Source organism: Colletotrichum fructicola (assembly GCF_000319635.2).
Source record: "Colletotrichum fructicola Nara gc5 chromosome Unknown KSG_Nara_v1_contig03, whole genome shotgun sequence".
Taxonomy (NCBI): domain Eukaryota; kingdom Fungi; phylum Ascomycota; class Sordariomycetes; order Glomerellales; family Glomerellaceae; genus Colletotrichum; species Colletotrichum fructicola.
This window is the reverse complement of record NW_027094053.1, coordinates 2,717,919-2,734,527: the sequence shown is the minus strand read 5'-3', so window position 1 is coordinate 2,734,527 and position 16,609 is coordinate 2,717,919. Positions and strand designations below refer to the sequence as shown.

Below are 16,609 nucleotides of genomic sequence, written 5' to 3'. Positions count from 1 at the left end.
TTCTGCCAGATGACACTGTTATGGCTGTTAGACTGGGCGAGTTCCATTCCAAACTGCGCGCCCTCCCGCCGACCGTACAAAACACTGGAAACGAACGATGGCAAAGGCGAAACGGTGTAACCGACCGGACGGCCACATCGCCAGGGCAGCGGGCGGCTACCGTCGCCCGTTGTCGCGCAAATAGTGGCAGTGACTCGCGGGCTGTCTGATTCTCAGGTGGGCTATCGGTTGTGGCCCTCACAAGTTTGTTTCTCGTGGCTGTTTGCAGGCTGGTCCACCGTCTTTTCAGGTCCAATTTCCTTTGGCAGCTGAACAGGGGTCTGAGGAGAAACTGTCTGTCGATAGTAGCAAGGGAACGGGTGCCAGAATGTGGAGGATTTGAGATTTTCTCCATGAGTAGCGCCGATGGAAGCGCAACCAGACTGCCGGAAGCGGTTTGGCACTTTGACCATGGCCGCTAGTTTGAGGACGCCGGTGGGCAAAATTCGAAGCGTTCCAGAGCGGGAAATTGGCCTTGTCGATGGAGCGAGGAGCGGTGTTGTAGATTGCACAGATCCCATTTCCCATCCATCGCCCCAATGCCAGACGAAGACCGGCGCAGCTGTCGCCGGTTATTAGTGCCGGCACGGTTGGAGTCCGGGTGATGGTAAACGACTATTCGCAGAGAGAGCGCATCGATGTTGGCATTGGCATCTCGATGACGCTTGTACGTAGCTGCCCAGCCGGCTGGTGCTGAGGCCGTTGGTCTGGGGCCGCCGATTGTTTGTCAAATTTGCGATAGTGCAGCGACGTTTTCAACAGAGATGCGCAAGAGCCGCGTGGAAGTGCGTGGTGAGTGGTGCGTATCGCGGTACGCATATCCAGGGCAGAAAACAAAACCACGGGCAGGTTGCGTCAGTGGGTGGAATTGGTTTCTCATGCGTTGCTTTCCCCGGGGGAGGCCAAGACAGGTTGATGTCACTCGTCCGTCGTTACTGCCGTGTGGCTGCCGTTGGGTCGGTGCTGGCTTCCATTCGTCTCGGGTGAAAGACGGGCGGCAACGTCGAAACGCATTCAATGGTTGTCGGCAGCGCGCGAAAGACAGGTCGTCTTAATTGGCGTGGCTCAGTAGCCAGCCTCTCGGCCACGGACGACACATCCACGGCCCTTGCTTAACTGCGACGAGCCCTGCAGCGAGAGGAGCCGACGTCCAGATTTTGGGTGGTGAAAAAACCTGGAAGTCTGGCCCTGCGCATTTTTGTCTGCCGGGGTCCGGTGCAACTCTGCCGGCGGACGACAGCCGGTTCGGGTGGATCACGGTGTTTCCGGTGAGGATTTGGCGCGAATCAGGGCAGAAAAATGAAAGATGACTGTGGGATGTAGAGTGTGCAGAAGTTGGCAACGGCGACAAACCGGACGAACACATCGGATGGTCGAGACGTCTGAATGTCGATGTCGGCGGCAGGTGCTACCTTACAGACCGGAGGCCGCCAAGAGGAAGTTACCTTAGACGGGCACTGAGAAAAACTCTACGGCGGAAGGTAGGCAGTCCTGGTAGTGTGTTCGGCGGCAGCAGCACCGCCCACAAACCGGCAGTGGTAGCTTCCCTCAGTGAGAGTGCTTCTCGCTGGCAAACTGCAGTCGCAAAGGTTAAGGGCGGTTTCCAATTGCAAACGTAGTGGCCAATCAGAGGGGCAGCATGCAGCGTTCAGCCGGCCCACAACACCTCGACTGGCCAGGATTCGTCGATGATGGGCGCGGTCTCCACCAGATGGCCAGTGCATTGCCGTTCCCAGGCGCATCGACGTGCCAGGGAGCACACCCAGTTTTGCTCTTGCAGCTGCTGCAGCTGGGTTCGACCACCTTCGCACCTCCCCAAATGCTGCTGCCCCTGTCTGGTGGAACCCCCCTCTTCGAGTCTTGGTGCCATGCCGTAGCTGCACATTGGACGATTGTCGAGCCGAGTTGGCGCTGCAGAGATGCGTCATAGGTAGGCGATTGCTGCCCTGCCATTAGCCATGGAAGCTCTCTCTCACTCACTCTCTGGCACTCTGCCTTTGCTGTCTCTACCGGCCCTGGACCTGGAACACACCATCCCGCGCCTCAGCTCTTGTCTTCCTCCCCTTTACGGATGCTGCATACTGCTGCTACTCGACCAAGGTACGCTGTTCAGGCATGTTGGCATGTGGCATGTGGTGTGTGGATGTGTGGATGTGTGGATGTGTTCCTGTATTCCTCTCTCTGTGTTCACTTCGTGAAAAAAAAAACAGGGGTCCCAGATTTGAGTATCCCATCCTCGTCCGGTTGGCCTCTTTTCGGCCGGTGAAGGACCCTTCGAAATAAGAATAAGGGACAGGACCCCTCTTCAGCCCAAGAAATCCCGTCTCAAGAAAAGACAGCCCGGCAGACAGGTCCCATACGGTCCCATAAGGTCCATTCCCCGTCGAGAAGTCGTCAGGCATCACGGGCCCTCCTGCCACCGACTTAATCAACACCGACACCCAGAATCGTCGATCCTCTCCACCGCCTCGCCGTGTCTTTTTTTTCTTCCCTCTCTTTTCTGCGTTCTCATATCAACACGGCGCCGACTTCTTCCCTTCCATCACCCGTCAGGACGGATATCTCCTTCGATAGCCTGACTGTTTCCCCCCAACCCTCGATCGTCCACCGCAGCGCACAGAAAAAAAGGAGGCTAACGCACCTCCTAGCGCACTTCCGTGGTTCTGTGGCGTCACCTCCTTTCAGCACGACGAAGGACTGAGACATTGGGAGACGCGCCCAATTTCCTTCCCTCACGTCACCGTTTCTTCTTTCCTGACTTGGGGAGTCCGGCCCAGGTCCAGCCCAGGCCAGCATCACATCCCATTATTGTGCACCGCTGCACCATTGCACCACCACCCAGCACTTGCACCGCACCACCAACCCACGCGCTCCACGCCACAAAGCTCTGGGCAGGTTGGCGAGCTCGTCGCTTGTGCAACTGATCGACATCGACCTATCTGCTCTAATCGGGCATCGTGCCATCTCTCATCTGGGGACTAGGGACCAACTCCCGGTTTTTCAACACCCACAGAAACGCACATATCATCCCGTTCTCTCCCCCCCTCCAGCTACAGCCCCTGTCCCTTCTTGCTCTTCCAAGTCCTTTCCGCTGTCTCTCCACGACGCGCCTACTTTCCTGTTTAATACCCGACTTGGCCCCAGGGACCCCCACCATCAACTCTCCCGTCTTTTGACGTCTCTTTTTCCTCTTCAACCACAACTCCTAGAGCACCACTACACCTTCCCGTCGACCTCGAGGCGACTCAATTCGCCAACACTGTCGCCATGTCGTCCGCCGCGAATGCTACGACGGAAAACCAGGGCGAGGCCCGGGGTGACACCTCCGGCAGCTCCCTGTCTGGCATGGTTTCGACCTTGGCCGTCTGCGCTCCTATCGCCGGTGTCTACTTGGTAATCTTTTTGATTTTGCGCCGCAGTCAGCGTAGATTCTATGCCCCAAGAACTTATCTGGGCAGTTTGCGTGAAAGGTAATGCCCATTGCGTGGAACTCGTAACTTGACGGCAGTGGACTAACATCGTCACAGCGAACGAACGCCAAGCCTGCCCAGTGGTATCCTCAACTGGTTCGCGAGCTTCTGGAAAATCCCCGATGTCTACGCCCTCAAGCACCAGTCTCTTGATTCCTACCTTTTCCTCCGATTTTTGCGCCTGTGCGCCTCCATCTGTCTCGTTGGTCTCATCATGACATGGCCCATCCTCTTTCCCATCAACGCTACTGGTGGTAACAATGCAAACCAACTTGATGTCCTTACGTACAGCAACATCGACATCAGCCAATCTTCAGGTCTCAATCGTCTATATGCGCACGCCTTGGTCGGCTGGCTCTTCTATGGCTTCGTCATGTATCTCATTATGCGCGAGTGCATCTTCTATATCAACCTGCGCCAGGCCTTCCTGCTCTCGCCTACCTACTCCAAGCGCATTTCGTCGCGAACTGTCCTCTTCACCTCTGTGCCCGAAGAATACCTCGACGAACACCGACTCAAGAAGCTTTTCAGCGACTCGGTTAAGAGAATTTGGATCACTGGAGACACCGAAAAGCTGGACGAGTTGGTGGAGGAGCGTGACAAGGTTGCCATGAAGCTGGAGAAGGCCCAGGTCAAGCTCATCAAGTTGGTCAACGCGGCCCGCCTCAAGGCTACCAAGAAGGGTGCCTCTCCCGAGAAGACTCCTGCTCAAGACGCCGAGACGGCCGATGCTGCTACCAAGTGGATTCCCCAGAAGAAGCGCCCTACACACAGACTCGGCCCCCTGGGACTGGTTGGAAAGAAGGTTGACACGATTGACTGGTGCCGATCCGAGTTGCAGCGTCTCATTCCCGCAGTCGAAGCCGCCCAAGCCGATTACCGTGCCGGAAAGGTCAAGAAGATTCCTGCCGTCTTTGTCGAGTTTTTCACCCAGTCCGACGCCCAGGCTGCGTACCAGGTCACTACCCACCACCAGGCTCTTCAGATGACCCCCAAGTTCATCGGCATTCAACCCACCGAGGTTATCTGGAAGTCCCTCAGAGTCCCCTGGTGGCAGAGAGTCATTCGCCGCTACGCTGTTGTTGCCTTCGTCTCCGCGCTGATTATCTTCTGGGCCATTCCAGTCACTGCGGTTGGTTTCATCGCTCGTGTCGATCAGCTCGAGACATACGCCTTCCTCGCCTGGCTGAAGAAGATCCCCGACGTGATCATGGGTGTTGTCTCTGGTCTTCTGCCTAGTGTGGCACTGTCCATTCTGATGTCCTTGGTACCCGTCATCATGCGCCTCTGCGCCCGTCTGGCTGGAGAACCTTCCAACTCCCGAGTCGAGCTGTTCACCCAGAACGCATACTACTGGTTCCAGCTTATTCAGGTCTTCCTGATTACAACTATCTCCCAGTCGGCTTTGGCTGCTGTCATTCAAATCAGCCAGAACCCGACCTCCATCTTCTCAACCCTGTCCGAGGCTTTGCCCAAGTCGTCCAGCTTCTACATTAGCTACTTCATCGTCCAGGGTATCACGTTGGCAGTCGGTACGATGACTCAAGTAGTCGCGTTCGCCATCTTCGTGGTGCTTCTGAAGTTCCTCACCAACACTCCCAGAGCTCTCTACGTGAAGTGGTCCACACTGGCGGCGATCTCCTGGGGAAGTGTACTGCCAGTTTACACCATGATTGCTGTTATCAGTAAGTTTTTGATCATCCCTCCTATGGTAATGCGATGTACTAATCTCAATCACAGGCATCACGTATGCTATCATTGCGCCGCTCATGCTCTTCTTCTCCACCATCGGTATGGGACTGTTCTACTTGGCTTACAGGTACAACATTCTGTTTGTTACCGACACCAAGATCGACACGAGAGGTCTCCTCTACCCCCGTGCTCTCAAGCAGCTCTTTGCAGGCGTCTACCTGGCCGAGGTCTGCTTGGTTGGTCTTTTCGCCGTTTCGAAAGCCATTGGACCTCTCATCCTCATGATCGTCTTCCTCATCTTCTCCGTTCTCTTCCACATTACTCTCAACAGCGTCCTGGACCCGTTGCTGTACACTTTGCCGCGTTCTCTCCAGGTTGAGGAGGAATCTTTGAACTCCAACGTTGAGGATATTGACCGCAAGGATTCTGGCAGAGGCGTTTCCGAGGAGGATGGCCAGAACGGCACCTCAAGCAACCCGTTCAAGAAGATTGCCAACGTTAAGAACTTCAGCCCGGGAGGAGAGGAGAACCAGGTGGAGATGGAGGGTGGCAACATCGTTACCCGCTTCCTCAAGCCTTGGGTCTTTGCCAACTACACGCACCTTCGCCAGCTTGTGCCCCGCGATGAGGCTAGTGTCGACGAGTTGTACCCTGGTAACATCCAGGACAACGCCTACTACCCGCCTTCCGTCTCCAGCCTTCCCCCACTCCTTTGGATTCCTGAGGATGGCGCTGGTGTGTCCAAGCACGAGATTGCGCAGACGAGCAAGATCATCCCCATCACCGATGAGGGATGCCAGTTGGATGAGAAGAACAAGTTGGTGTGGGATTCCGAGGGAGCCAGACCTCCCATCTGGGACGAGAAAATTTACTACTAAGCTGCATGCTTATTCAACATTTGTAAACCACTTTTGATACCCGAGGGAGTTTGAGCTCTCATTAATCACTGATCCGGTTTGGATCGCCTCTTCTATGTAGTTGTGTAATGAGATTGATGAAACCCTTGCTCAGGATTAAATATTTGTGATTGTTCCCGAGGCCTTCAAGCGTATGTGATTTGTTGTTGATTCCTTCGCAGTACTCTGGACGGCTTGGATAATCAATTGAATTTTCCCACACTACACGGTTTTGGTTCGCCTCATCAATACGCCGTAGCTAAGCACACGAACAATCCCACGGCGTGATCCAGGTCAGAGGCGAAACCGAAGGTTGTTTATTTTTGTGGTGACAACAATGAGAATGGCGCAAAGAAATACTGGAATCTCGCACCAGAGCTTGAAGCAGCGTGTTGGTGCTGAACACGACCCGTAACCTCAGGACCAGTAGGACCTGAAATCAAGTTGGCTGCTGAGAAGGAGGACCACACTGAGTATTGGTCACATACTGAATCGTCTTCTGTGCCTTTTTTTTTTTCCTCTCTCTCGGCGCATTCCGTCTTCGTCCTTCTCATCGCCAACCTCACCACATCGACGGTGCCAGCAACAAGTCAACTGGCTGCCCCATCCTCCTTCTCGCCGCGACGAGCTGTTTCTATTTTGTATGTTTTGCTCTACTTGCACAGCCTCAAAAGAATTACTACAGGAAAAAAAAGGGCTTTGCGGGGCTTTCTCTTCTTCTCATCGACCGGCATCTCGACTTTCTCCGTCGGCAGGGTCTTCGCAACCTCGTTGGCAACTGTCTATTGAGGTCGCTCGGATGGCAGTCGCAATCGCGGATCCTGGCAAAAGCCCAGGCCAGGAAGGAACTCTCGCCGCTATGGCCACCCCACCCCGCCTTCCACCTTCCTCTTTGTCCCACCCCTCTTCTCACGGACGCGGAACCGCGCTTTCGCGCCCCCAGCCGCTGCCATTGTACGAGCAAACAACTCCAACCAAAGCGTCAATCGCTGGTTTATCCCACAACATCACACGCACGCAGCAGTCGCCGTCGGCGAAATCGCGACTTTCTAGTCTCGCCGCGCTCATCAACCGAAACGAAAAGGATAGCCGACAAAATCCTGCGATGGCCGAGGCCCTTCTGGGCCTGGCGCCATCGTCTTACGGCGACGCGCTGAGCGACAAGTTCTCGATCGCGAAACCCGAAGACCTCCCCGCACAGCTTCAACAAGACCTCGAGACGAAGAGAACACCCACGCGATGCGAGCACGTCTCCGTGACATTGGACGTCCCCTCGACTGTCGAGTTTGCGATCCGCGAGAGCGATGGCGACGCCCAGGAAAACATCGACCCGGCCCTGAGCGGCTTCCGCTCCCAGACTGTCGAAGGTCAGCAGGTCAAGGTCGTGCGCGCGTACGATGCCATTATCCAGCAGCCGCACGACAATCCAGCAATGCAGCGAGCAGTTGCCAAGCATATCGTCGCCTTGCTGTCGACGGTGGACCAGGGTAACTGGGTGGTCAGAGAGGTCTCGCGAGGTCCATATGGGTGGACATTCACGTACATGTGCAAGGATTCGATGGCCATGTGGAATCGCCAAAACGGAAAGACCGCATCCAAGTCGCTCATAGGAGAGTACAGCCAACAGGAACTCGATCCTGTGATCTCAGGTACGGTCTTTCCCTATTGATTTAGGTTTCTATGCTAACTTGTACAGGCCGCCCAGCTTTCGATTGCCGAGGCACACTGACCATCGCATTTTCCAAGAACTCGCGAACGATCAACGTCAAGTACGAGCATTCGCCGCTGCACAAGACCGTTGGGGAGATGATTGAGCATTTCCGACCACTACCCCCGGCACCGCCTCCTGTACCTTTGATCCCCGCAGGAGACAAGAAGAAGACCCCCAGAAAACGGAAGGTCGAGTACAACGAAGATGGAACACCCAAGGAGCCAAAGAGAAAGCGGAAGTCGGCAGCCGTCAACGAGGACGGCACTCCTGCGCAGCCAAAGAAGAAGAGGAAGAAGAAGTCAGATGCAAACGCCGCCGAGGCGTCCGCGGACGGCGCTGGTGCAGCGGATTCTACGGTTATGACCAAGGCAGACGCTGCAGTGCAAAGCAACCTCCACTCCCAGGCAAATCTCAACGTGCCACCGGCTGAAGCGGCTAGGCGCCGTGAGGTGGCCATCAGAATGTTGAGTGACAACGGAGTGGACCCAGAGACTCTGTCCACGGAGCAATTTAGCATCTTCGCCAACCAGTCTCCAGACCTCCAGAAGGAATCTCTGTCTATGCTTGTCAAGTACGGCGCAGAGAGGCTGCGGATTGTGCACCCGAACGACGCCGCTGCGTCTTCCTCAACGAGCGCATCATCAACCCCGCCGCAGCCAGCAGTTCTCGAGGAACCCGCGGCCTCTTCAGAATCCGAAACCCCGACCAAGGCGAAGAAGAAGGCGTCACGGAAATCGAAGACAACCACGGAATTGGAAGAGGAGTTGGTCCCAGCCCCTGAAGGCACCCCAATGAAGATGATCTCCAGAGGCTCTTGTATTGGATGCAGAATCGGCAAGCTTAAGGTGAGTACCGTCGCCAGAGACACCCTTCACCAAACTAACAAGATGCAGTGTGATCGAACAAAGCCTACTTGCGATGTGTGCGAAGAGGAAGGGCGTGACTGCCAGTACCCGCTGGTCAAGAGTGCTGCCACGAAGGAGAAATCTACACTCACGGCCGTTCAGGTTGTTAGTGACGACGAGGACGACGCGGAGGCTGACGCAGAGCCAGAGCCAGAGCCTGTTCCAGAACCACAAGAAGAGCCAGAACCTGACGACATCGAGACTATCGACTACACATCAAACATGCCCGTCGCTAATATGTTGACTCCCGCAGCCGACACGTCAACCCAGGACTACTTCAATTCGGGACCGAGCGATCTCACTTATGGTCAAGGCTCTTCAAACGACATGGGCCTGTCTCATGCCGTCAACACTTATCCGGAGCCATCAGCCACGGTCTCTTTTACGGATCAGCACGCAGTCACTTCGTCCTATACGCAACCAGCGCTGACACAAACTGCGAACTACACTCAGCCGACTATGGACACCACATCATATACCCAGCCAGCCGTCGCTGAGACCGTGAGTTACACGCAACCCGCGGCTAAGAGCCCAAAGGCTTCACGTACTTGTACAGCCACAAGGCGGAGTCTGCCGTCCGGTGCTAGAACCTCTACGACGGAGAGTGCTGTCCCGCTTCCCAGCTACGCGCAGAACTGGGCGACATCGCCGCCAAAGGCGCCAGCAAATACTGTGTCTCCAACGATGACTACCAGGCAACAGCCCCGCTCAAGCTCAAGGAGGTCTACACAGACCCCAGTTCAAGCCGCTGCTCAGCAGTCCAGCTTCAATACTACACAGCAGACGGCGGCTCATGCTGCTATTCAGCAGCAGCAACAACAGCACCGCCCATCTCCAACTCCGCAAGTCGCGCAGTCTGTCACACCTGCTCAAGTGTCTCCTTTCCAGGCACCTGTCCAGACAGCTCGAGCTAAGAGCCGAGCGGGACATAGAGCGTCAACGCGGACTCCCGTTAACACTGATCCGCGACCAACTCCGTCTCATCACACGGTAGAGCAGTCCACCACTGTCGATACTCAGCCTATGGGCAACGTGTCTGGCTACAGCAATTACAACACCAAATACTCGGCTACGAGCAATAACAATGCAGCCTCTGACACGAGGCTCGCGTACGAGCCTTACACGGCACAAACAACGTCGGCGAACACATCCACCTACCCTTCGTACGACAACACGTACGATCGAAGCAGCACAGCCCAAAACACGAATATTGCGTATACGCCCACCAACAATTCTCGTTCTAGCCAGTACCAGACCCGCAGCTCCCAGTCTTACAACAACACAACTCCGGCTGCCTCCTCTTATTCGCAGACACCGACCACGACCCAGCAACAAACCGCGTCCTTGCAGTCGTTTAACATGCGTGCTTCAGCAACTGGTACTCACACTCGGTCGTCGTCGAACAAGTACCAACAGCAGCAGCAGCAGCAATCACAACAGCAACAGCCGCAGCAGACGCAATCTTACGGCTCTTACTCATCGCAGACGCAACAACAGTCGGCTCAGCCGGACCAGCACAGTTGGTACGGCTTTGGCTCAAGCACGACGTCATCCACGCCGGCCAATGCAGCAGGAGGATACGGCACTAGAAGCAGCACGTCCAACAGCTACGGAAGCGGGACTGCTAATGCCAGTCAGGCATACCAGCAGCAGCAGCATTACGGAGGGCTCAACATGTCGGGCCACAATTACACGGGAACTGACAACGAGATGTACGAGTTGCTTAAGCTGCACAACTCTGGTCGTTAGTGGCTTCCCGAGGATGGCGTTTGACGACTTATTACCCAGCAATGATGTCTGGTGCGCACTTACAACCTACATACCCCCATTGTCAGTTTTCGTGGCGGACTATATCTTGCTTTTGTATGAGATTACCAGGGGTTCATGGAGGTGGTTGTGGTTCATGGGCAAAATTTCGGGTCTGAAGGGATGGCTAGAGGCGGCAATATTAGCGTACTTCGTGGAACGCTTGCCTTGCCAGTTTCTCTTCTTCATAATTGCTCTAGGTAGCAGATAGCATTTCGCAGACCGCGGGCTTATTCTACACGAATGACACGAATGAATGAATGCCTCTTTCCCCAATACTTGTGCTACTTTCACATGCTGATAATCTCTTGTGACGACTTTCCTGCACCCTGATCATATCTTCACAACCTGAAGATGTGGAAGGGTATCGAGAGACGTGATTTACGCATGTAGCACTGAACAGATAACTTTCAAATCATCAGATGCCTTAGATTCTCATTCGGTTGTGAAGTCTAATGCCTACATGCAACTCACCTCCCCATTTCGCCTCAGTGATACTGGTGCTCTCAGCCGCACAACTTCCATGTTCGTAGCGACGTAGCTAGTTCTCTGGTCTAGACCAAAATGAGAGAGGCTCGGTTTTGGCGTACAAGTCGGTCGCCAAGGTCGAATGCGAATGGCCGGCATTGACGTCGCCGTCTTGAGATTCACGAAATGTGCCCGGCACGCTCTGGCTGGATGGAAGAATGACATGGGGTGGTTGACTCTGGTTGGGTAGATGAACGGTCTAAGGTGTACGTCCCTGGGCGTAATCCTTATCCTCCTCCCTCTCCGCTTGAATATCGCCTTCTCCGCTTCGCTTAACCTCCTGCTACAGCGTCCGGTTGTTCATCTCTTGTATCTGAGCATCATGAAGGTCGGCCAGAGCCTCTCCGGTCGCGGCGAGCCGCGCCTATTGCGGTCTCTGCCGCGACGAGAATTTTGCGGGCATTGGCTTGCTCATTGGGCGAGAGATCGGGCTCCTGAAGCACCTCGCTGTAGAGACGGACTGCCTGCATGGTACACATCAGCTCGATAAACTGAGCTAAGATGAGATTCCATCAACAGTTATTTAGTCAAGACCTCTGTATTCTCATGATTGCCATAGTTACATATAACCGACAACAACAGCTGTTTGGACTTGGCGTATCAAACGGGGATCGTTCCCGTTTGGGCCTCCGGAACCAATGCCTCCAAGGCCTCTAAAGTTGTAGGATTTGAGAGACGAGCCCCTCCTTCTTTGATGGCGAGGGCAGTTGCAGTTGTGAAGTAATAATACGACTTTGCAAGTTGCCCGAGTCATGAATAGAGTTGCGGGAGGCAGGGAAGCGTGGATCATGAGGTGATGTGATTGATTGCGAAGTTGCCAAGGTAAGTTAGCGCGAAAGTCTCCAATTTAATTCAATTTATCCTCGATGAACGCCTGGTCGTCACTTTCTCGACCTTGAATGTCCAAGAATCTGGGGGCATCTGGAGGTGATAAATCGATGGCTGTCTTAGACGCCATGTCTTTCGCAGGTATCAGAGTGGACACCTGCCAAAGGGACTCTCGCAAGCCCTTGTATAAGGCATTTGCAAGCAAACTCTGAAGCAAAATATGTGCGTTTATGATAAGTATGTACGCGGTTTCCCAATGTGTATGTACAAGAATGTCTAAAAGTCTCGAGGCTCGCCCAAGACACTGAATACGATCGAACCTCCCAACGCTTTGTCGGTGTCATTTCCAAAGCTCGGAAACTCCCCAGACAACTCCTCAACCTGTCCATAATGAAGAAGATGTGCGAAAACCCGTCAAGCGGGTGTTGCGCAATACGCTTGGCCAAAGCCGAAGATGCTTAGCCAGAGCAGGTGCCGGCCTTGGAGGGCTCGCAGCCACCGGCGCAGCCATTGTACATCTGGCACTTGGTCTTGGCGTCCGCACAGACGTTTTTGAGGGTGGCGGTGTCCTTGTAGTTGGCGTTGATGCCGGCGAGCTCGCCACCGTTCTTCGCGGTAACACCCTGATGATAGTTAGCAACCTGGCGATGAAGAAGGGGATGAATACACGAACTTCGAGGTACACATTGCGCTTACATTGCGTCTTGCACTGTTGTTTTCAAGTGATTAGCATTCAAAATCGTTGTGGTGATGCTTGGTGGTGTTGACATACGTTGCCGCACGAGCGGTACAACTTCCCGTAATCCTCAACGTAGTAGTTGATAATGTTGACAGTACCGCAGCCGTTGTGCTGGATAACCTTATCAGAAGCGTGGTAGGCACCACCGCCAATGATCCAGGACTCAGCTCCGGCCTTGTCGTTCTTGATCGAGATGGCATCCTCGCAGACGTCCTCGAACCAGACGAACTCGAGGGTGCAGTGACCGTTGCAGTGGACACCCTCAGCCTGGTTCTTGCCGATGATGGCGTTCTTCAGGGTACCGCCGGCCTGGATGTAAAAGACGGAGTCCTTGTAGTCTGTTGAGAAGCATAGTGTCAGAAACTCGACATCGGTCTTCAGGTCGGGAGAACTTACCACCCTCGCTCTGGCCACCGCAGGCACCAGAGCCGCGGTCGAAGCGCTGCCACTTTCCGTCGTAGACCTGACCGGCCTTGATCTCAATATACGACTTGGAGGACACGGTGCCGGTGGCCTTGGGGACACCTCCGGTGTAGCCGTTGCAGGCGAGGGCGGGGACAGCGGCCAACAAAGGCACCAGGCCGAACTTGATAATCTGCATCTTGAAGAAGACTGAGTGTATCTACACACGTGACTTATAAAAGAAGGAATGTAGTAGCTGGTTTAAGGTTGAGAGAGTGAGGGTGGTGGGCAGAACGAGTTTCCGAGAAGGTCGGATCAGACGCCGACTTATATACAAACCTTACAAAGACAGACATCCCTTGTTGAAGAGGAGGAGGCTGCCGGCTTCACTCTCGACTGGTCCCACGATTCAGAGCAGGTGTCCAGGCAGGCTAACCAAGACTCGTCGTGACGCTGGGGTCGACGAGCTAATTGGTCCGGGGTGGAGACCGAGGGATGGGGAGGGGGGTCTGCTTCGAGAAGGCAAACTCGGGCTATTGGTGGACATGAAAATTGCGGGCTCGGGAGATGCCTGTATAGTTCCTTTTGCGCGATGCTAGGTTGGCGATGGAGACTGTCTAAGATTTGCTCCGCGTGCCGGCGTTGGCGTGAAAGTTTGGCACTTGGGATTCCCGCGGTAATGGTATCTCTGGACTGATCCACACCTGGCATTCAGTAGCAATCAACATCGCATGCAAGGGCGAACACAGCGCGCATGATGAAACTCTTGGACAACGCCAGAACGGAGAAACATGCGAGTGGGAGGCACGTATGATAACGAGCGAGCCGCCAACCGAATGTCACTAAAGACAAAGACAGACGTCGTAATGTACCCTGTCAATATTATTCCTGGGGATGTATAATCAATAAGGTGACGCTGTGACGGTAAGTCAGAATTCGGTCTCCGGTATGAAGCGGCCCAATCGGAGAACAATACGAGGCGTTCATGAAGAGATTAAGCTACGTGGGATTGTCGATGGGAGCCCAAAGACCAGGTTGTCTCAGGGGCGAGGTTACATACCCAATGCTCACAGCGGGATGCATCCCATGATCCATCCTTCTGGACGCCAGACTGGATGACAGAAAATGTCTGACAATCTGCACCAATGACACGTAGCGTAGAAGAGTATTCCGACGTCAGATGGTTGTCAAGACTGAACCGTGGTTGACACCCTCGTCTCCCTGCGGTCTGTTGTGGTGTGGTTTGGCAAGGCGGAGTTGCCAAGACTTTAAAGTGCTCTCCATGTGCGCAATGGGATGGATTGCCGCAGCTAACAACCTGGTCCGCTGCTAGATGTTGATTAACGCCAAGACCCAACTCGCCTCAATTGCACTACCAAAGAAAATTGCCAGGAGGCATTGCCCCGCACCAACATGTTGGATTCTCTTCTTCCTTTTCAATGTTCACCATCGCCGGTTGTTGAAAGAAGAATCGACCGAGCCAATTGTTCGTCACGGACCTCATCGGAAGCGGTCTATCGGCCCCACCGCGACCGAGACCGACCGCCCTTGCTGTCGGTTGCCTCCTGGCCTTGCCTAACCTTATCCATCACCCCTGTTGTTGCGCCCGATGATCTGTTGCCTTTTTGACGGCTGTCATCTGAACTTCTGAACCAAACTTGTTCCTTCTGCCCCTTTCCTACCAGACTGCACAGTAGTTTGTTGGGTGCCATATCCGATGTGCTGGACGGTCGTTCGCCCATGTAAGATACGTCCCACGTGCCCAGCCTTTTGATAAGGTCTTGGCCTTCCTTCTCATCTAAAGCAGCGTTCTGGATCATCTCCCGCTCTCCCGTCCCCGTTTCTGAGGCTATGCTGAATGTCAATCCGGCTTCTCTCCGAACGCACAGGTATCTCGGAGGTAAACCCCCTCATCGTCCCGCTTCGCCTTGTGGCACCTCGTCCACCTTGCCGGATTGTGGTATCCATCACACCTGAAGCCGTTGGAAATCACCGGCATTTCCGCTGCGACTTTGCACTCTTCGCTGGCAACTCCAGTTTTCGGCATGCTCAAAACATTGCCCGCCCTCAATATTGGCAGCGCTTATTCCCGATGAGGCTTCTACCTCCGCTGGCTGGCCAAAAGGGGTGAGCAAGGCTAGTTTTCCCTTGAAACCCCAGTCACCCAGCACCCTGTCGATACATCCCACGCACGAGTTCCCCATCCGCCCAACGCCCTGAGACTGACTGCTGGATAATGTAGCAGACGGATCTGCGTGAGTGTGAGTGTGTAAAGAAAATGCCATCCCTCGCATTAATTGTTTTTGTTTTGTATTTAACGCCGTGGCGGCAAGGGCGCAGCCGCCCTTGCGGCCGACCTCCCGAAGGGTATGTGGCGTGGAGGGCCGTAGGTTCTCGCTATATACTATACAGTACACGCTGTCCCTCCCGTCCTCCAGATCTTACTCGTGAGTCACTTCCGTGTTCTATCCATCCCTAGTTCCCACTGGTGCCCTAGTTCCGTTATAGTAGTCTGGTCTCCCCTATGAGGTAGACTTTTGTTCGGAGTATAGGTTATGGCCTATCTCTCAGTACTGCGGGCAGATCTTCTGGAAGAAGTTTGTCACGCTAAGGAAGGCCTGGAAGCCTTCATGGTCAGTGATTAGCCCCTTGAAGTAGTGCTCAAGGGATCCTATAGGTCCTATAGGCTCCTGGCGACCATAAGGGTAGAGGGTAGGCCACTGTTGCCTCCTCACTAAGGTCTTTCGGCAGTAGACCAGATGGTCTGCTTCCTTAGCCTCCCCGCAAGAGCAGGTAAGCAGTGCTTCTGTATGGTTGAAGCGTTGATGATACTGTTCGAAGTCCCCATGGCCTGATCGGGCTGCTAGGAGATGATGTAGGATTGCCCGTGGTAAGGCTAGTTCAGGGGGGCAGGCCAGGGTAGCCTTAAGCCCTAGTTGTATATAGCGAGGGGCTGCCTCTTGCCTCCACCATTTCCCATACTGGTGTCGTTTACGCTCTTGAGCAAGCCGCTTGATCCCTGCTAGGGTAGCTAGTAGGCCTCTGGGGACTGGTAGCGTTGTACCCTCCTTAGCTAGGCTATCAGCCTCCTCATTCCCTCTTATCCCTTGGTGCCCTGGGGACCAGTGGGTTTGTATATTGTGTATCCTAGCTGCTTCCTGGATCTCTAGGAAGGCAGCTTGTGAGGATTCCGGGGCCTCACCTCGGATCCCCTGGATAACGCTAGTGTTATCGATACAGATGTGTATAGGCTGGCCTTGGGAAGTCAGGAGGGCCCTCCGGAGCCCTGCCCTCGCCCCCTCTGCCTCGCCGTCGAACACTTCTGCAATGCCGAGGCGGCTGCACCCTTGAGCTATGCGCTTGTTACTGCGGTAGATAACAAAGCCGAAACCTGTAGCCCCGTTAGGGGCTTTAGAGCCGTCTGAGTAGATGATCGTATGGTTCTCTGGCACAGTCTTAAGCCAGTCTTGGAACGCTTTAGCTGCTTTCTCCTTGCTTCGTCCATCTGTAGGGTCTTGTAGTCCTGAGAGGTGCTGCGGCTGTAGGAGTAACGGCCTTGGGCACCTAGGTAGGAGGGCTGCTGTTCTTTGTAG

General features: G+C 54.5%; 3 protein-coding genes across 3 annotated transcripts; 2 read left to right on the top strand and 1 right to left on the bottom strand.

The window, feature by feature from the left end:
- Positions 1-3,306: 3,306 nt before the first annotated feature.
- On the top strand, positions 3,307-6,079 carry RSN1-2 (Uncharacterized protein; the record flags this gene model as incomplete). The annotated part of the gene is made up of 3 exons (XM_032030536.1): positions 3,307-3,509; positions 3,567-5,194; positions 5,250-6,079. The coding sequence occupies 3 exons, from the start codon at positions 3,307-3,309 to the stop codon at positions 6,077-6,079; spliced, it is 2,661 nt and encodes an 886-aa protein (XP_031890014.1).
- Positions 6,080-7,202: 1,123 nt separating this feature from the next.
- On the top strand, positions 7,203-10,462 carry mdpE (Monodictyphenone cluster transcription factor; the record flags this gene model as incomplete). Its single annotated transcript, XM_032030537.1, has 3 exons — positions 7,203-7,746; positions 7,794-8,653; positions 8,702-10,462. 3 exons carry the CDS (start codon positions 7,203-7,205, stop codon positions 10,460-10,462), a joined length of 3,165 nt encoding a protein of 1,054 aa, XP_031890018.1.
- Positions 10,463-12,333: 1,871 nt separating this feature from the next.
- plyF-3 (putative pectate lyase F) lies at positions 12,334-13,215 on the bottom strand (the record flags this gene model as incomplete). Its single annotated transcript, XM_032030538.1, has 4 exons — positions 12,334-12,498; positions 12,549-12,584; positions 12,648-12,952; positions 13,011-13,215. The coding sequence occupies 4 exons, from the start codon at positions 13,213-13,215 to the stop codon at positions 12,334-12,336; spliced, it is 711 nt and encodes a 236-aa protein (XP_031890093.1).
- Between the last annotated feature and the right edge of the window lie 3,394 nt (positions 13,216-16,609).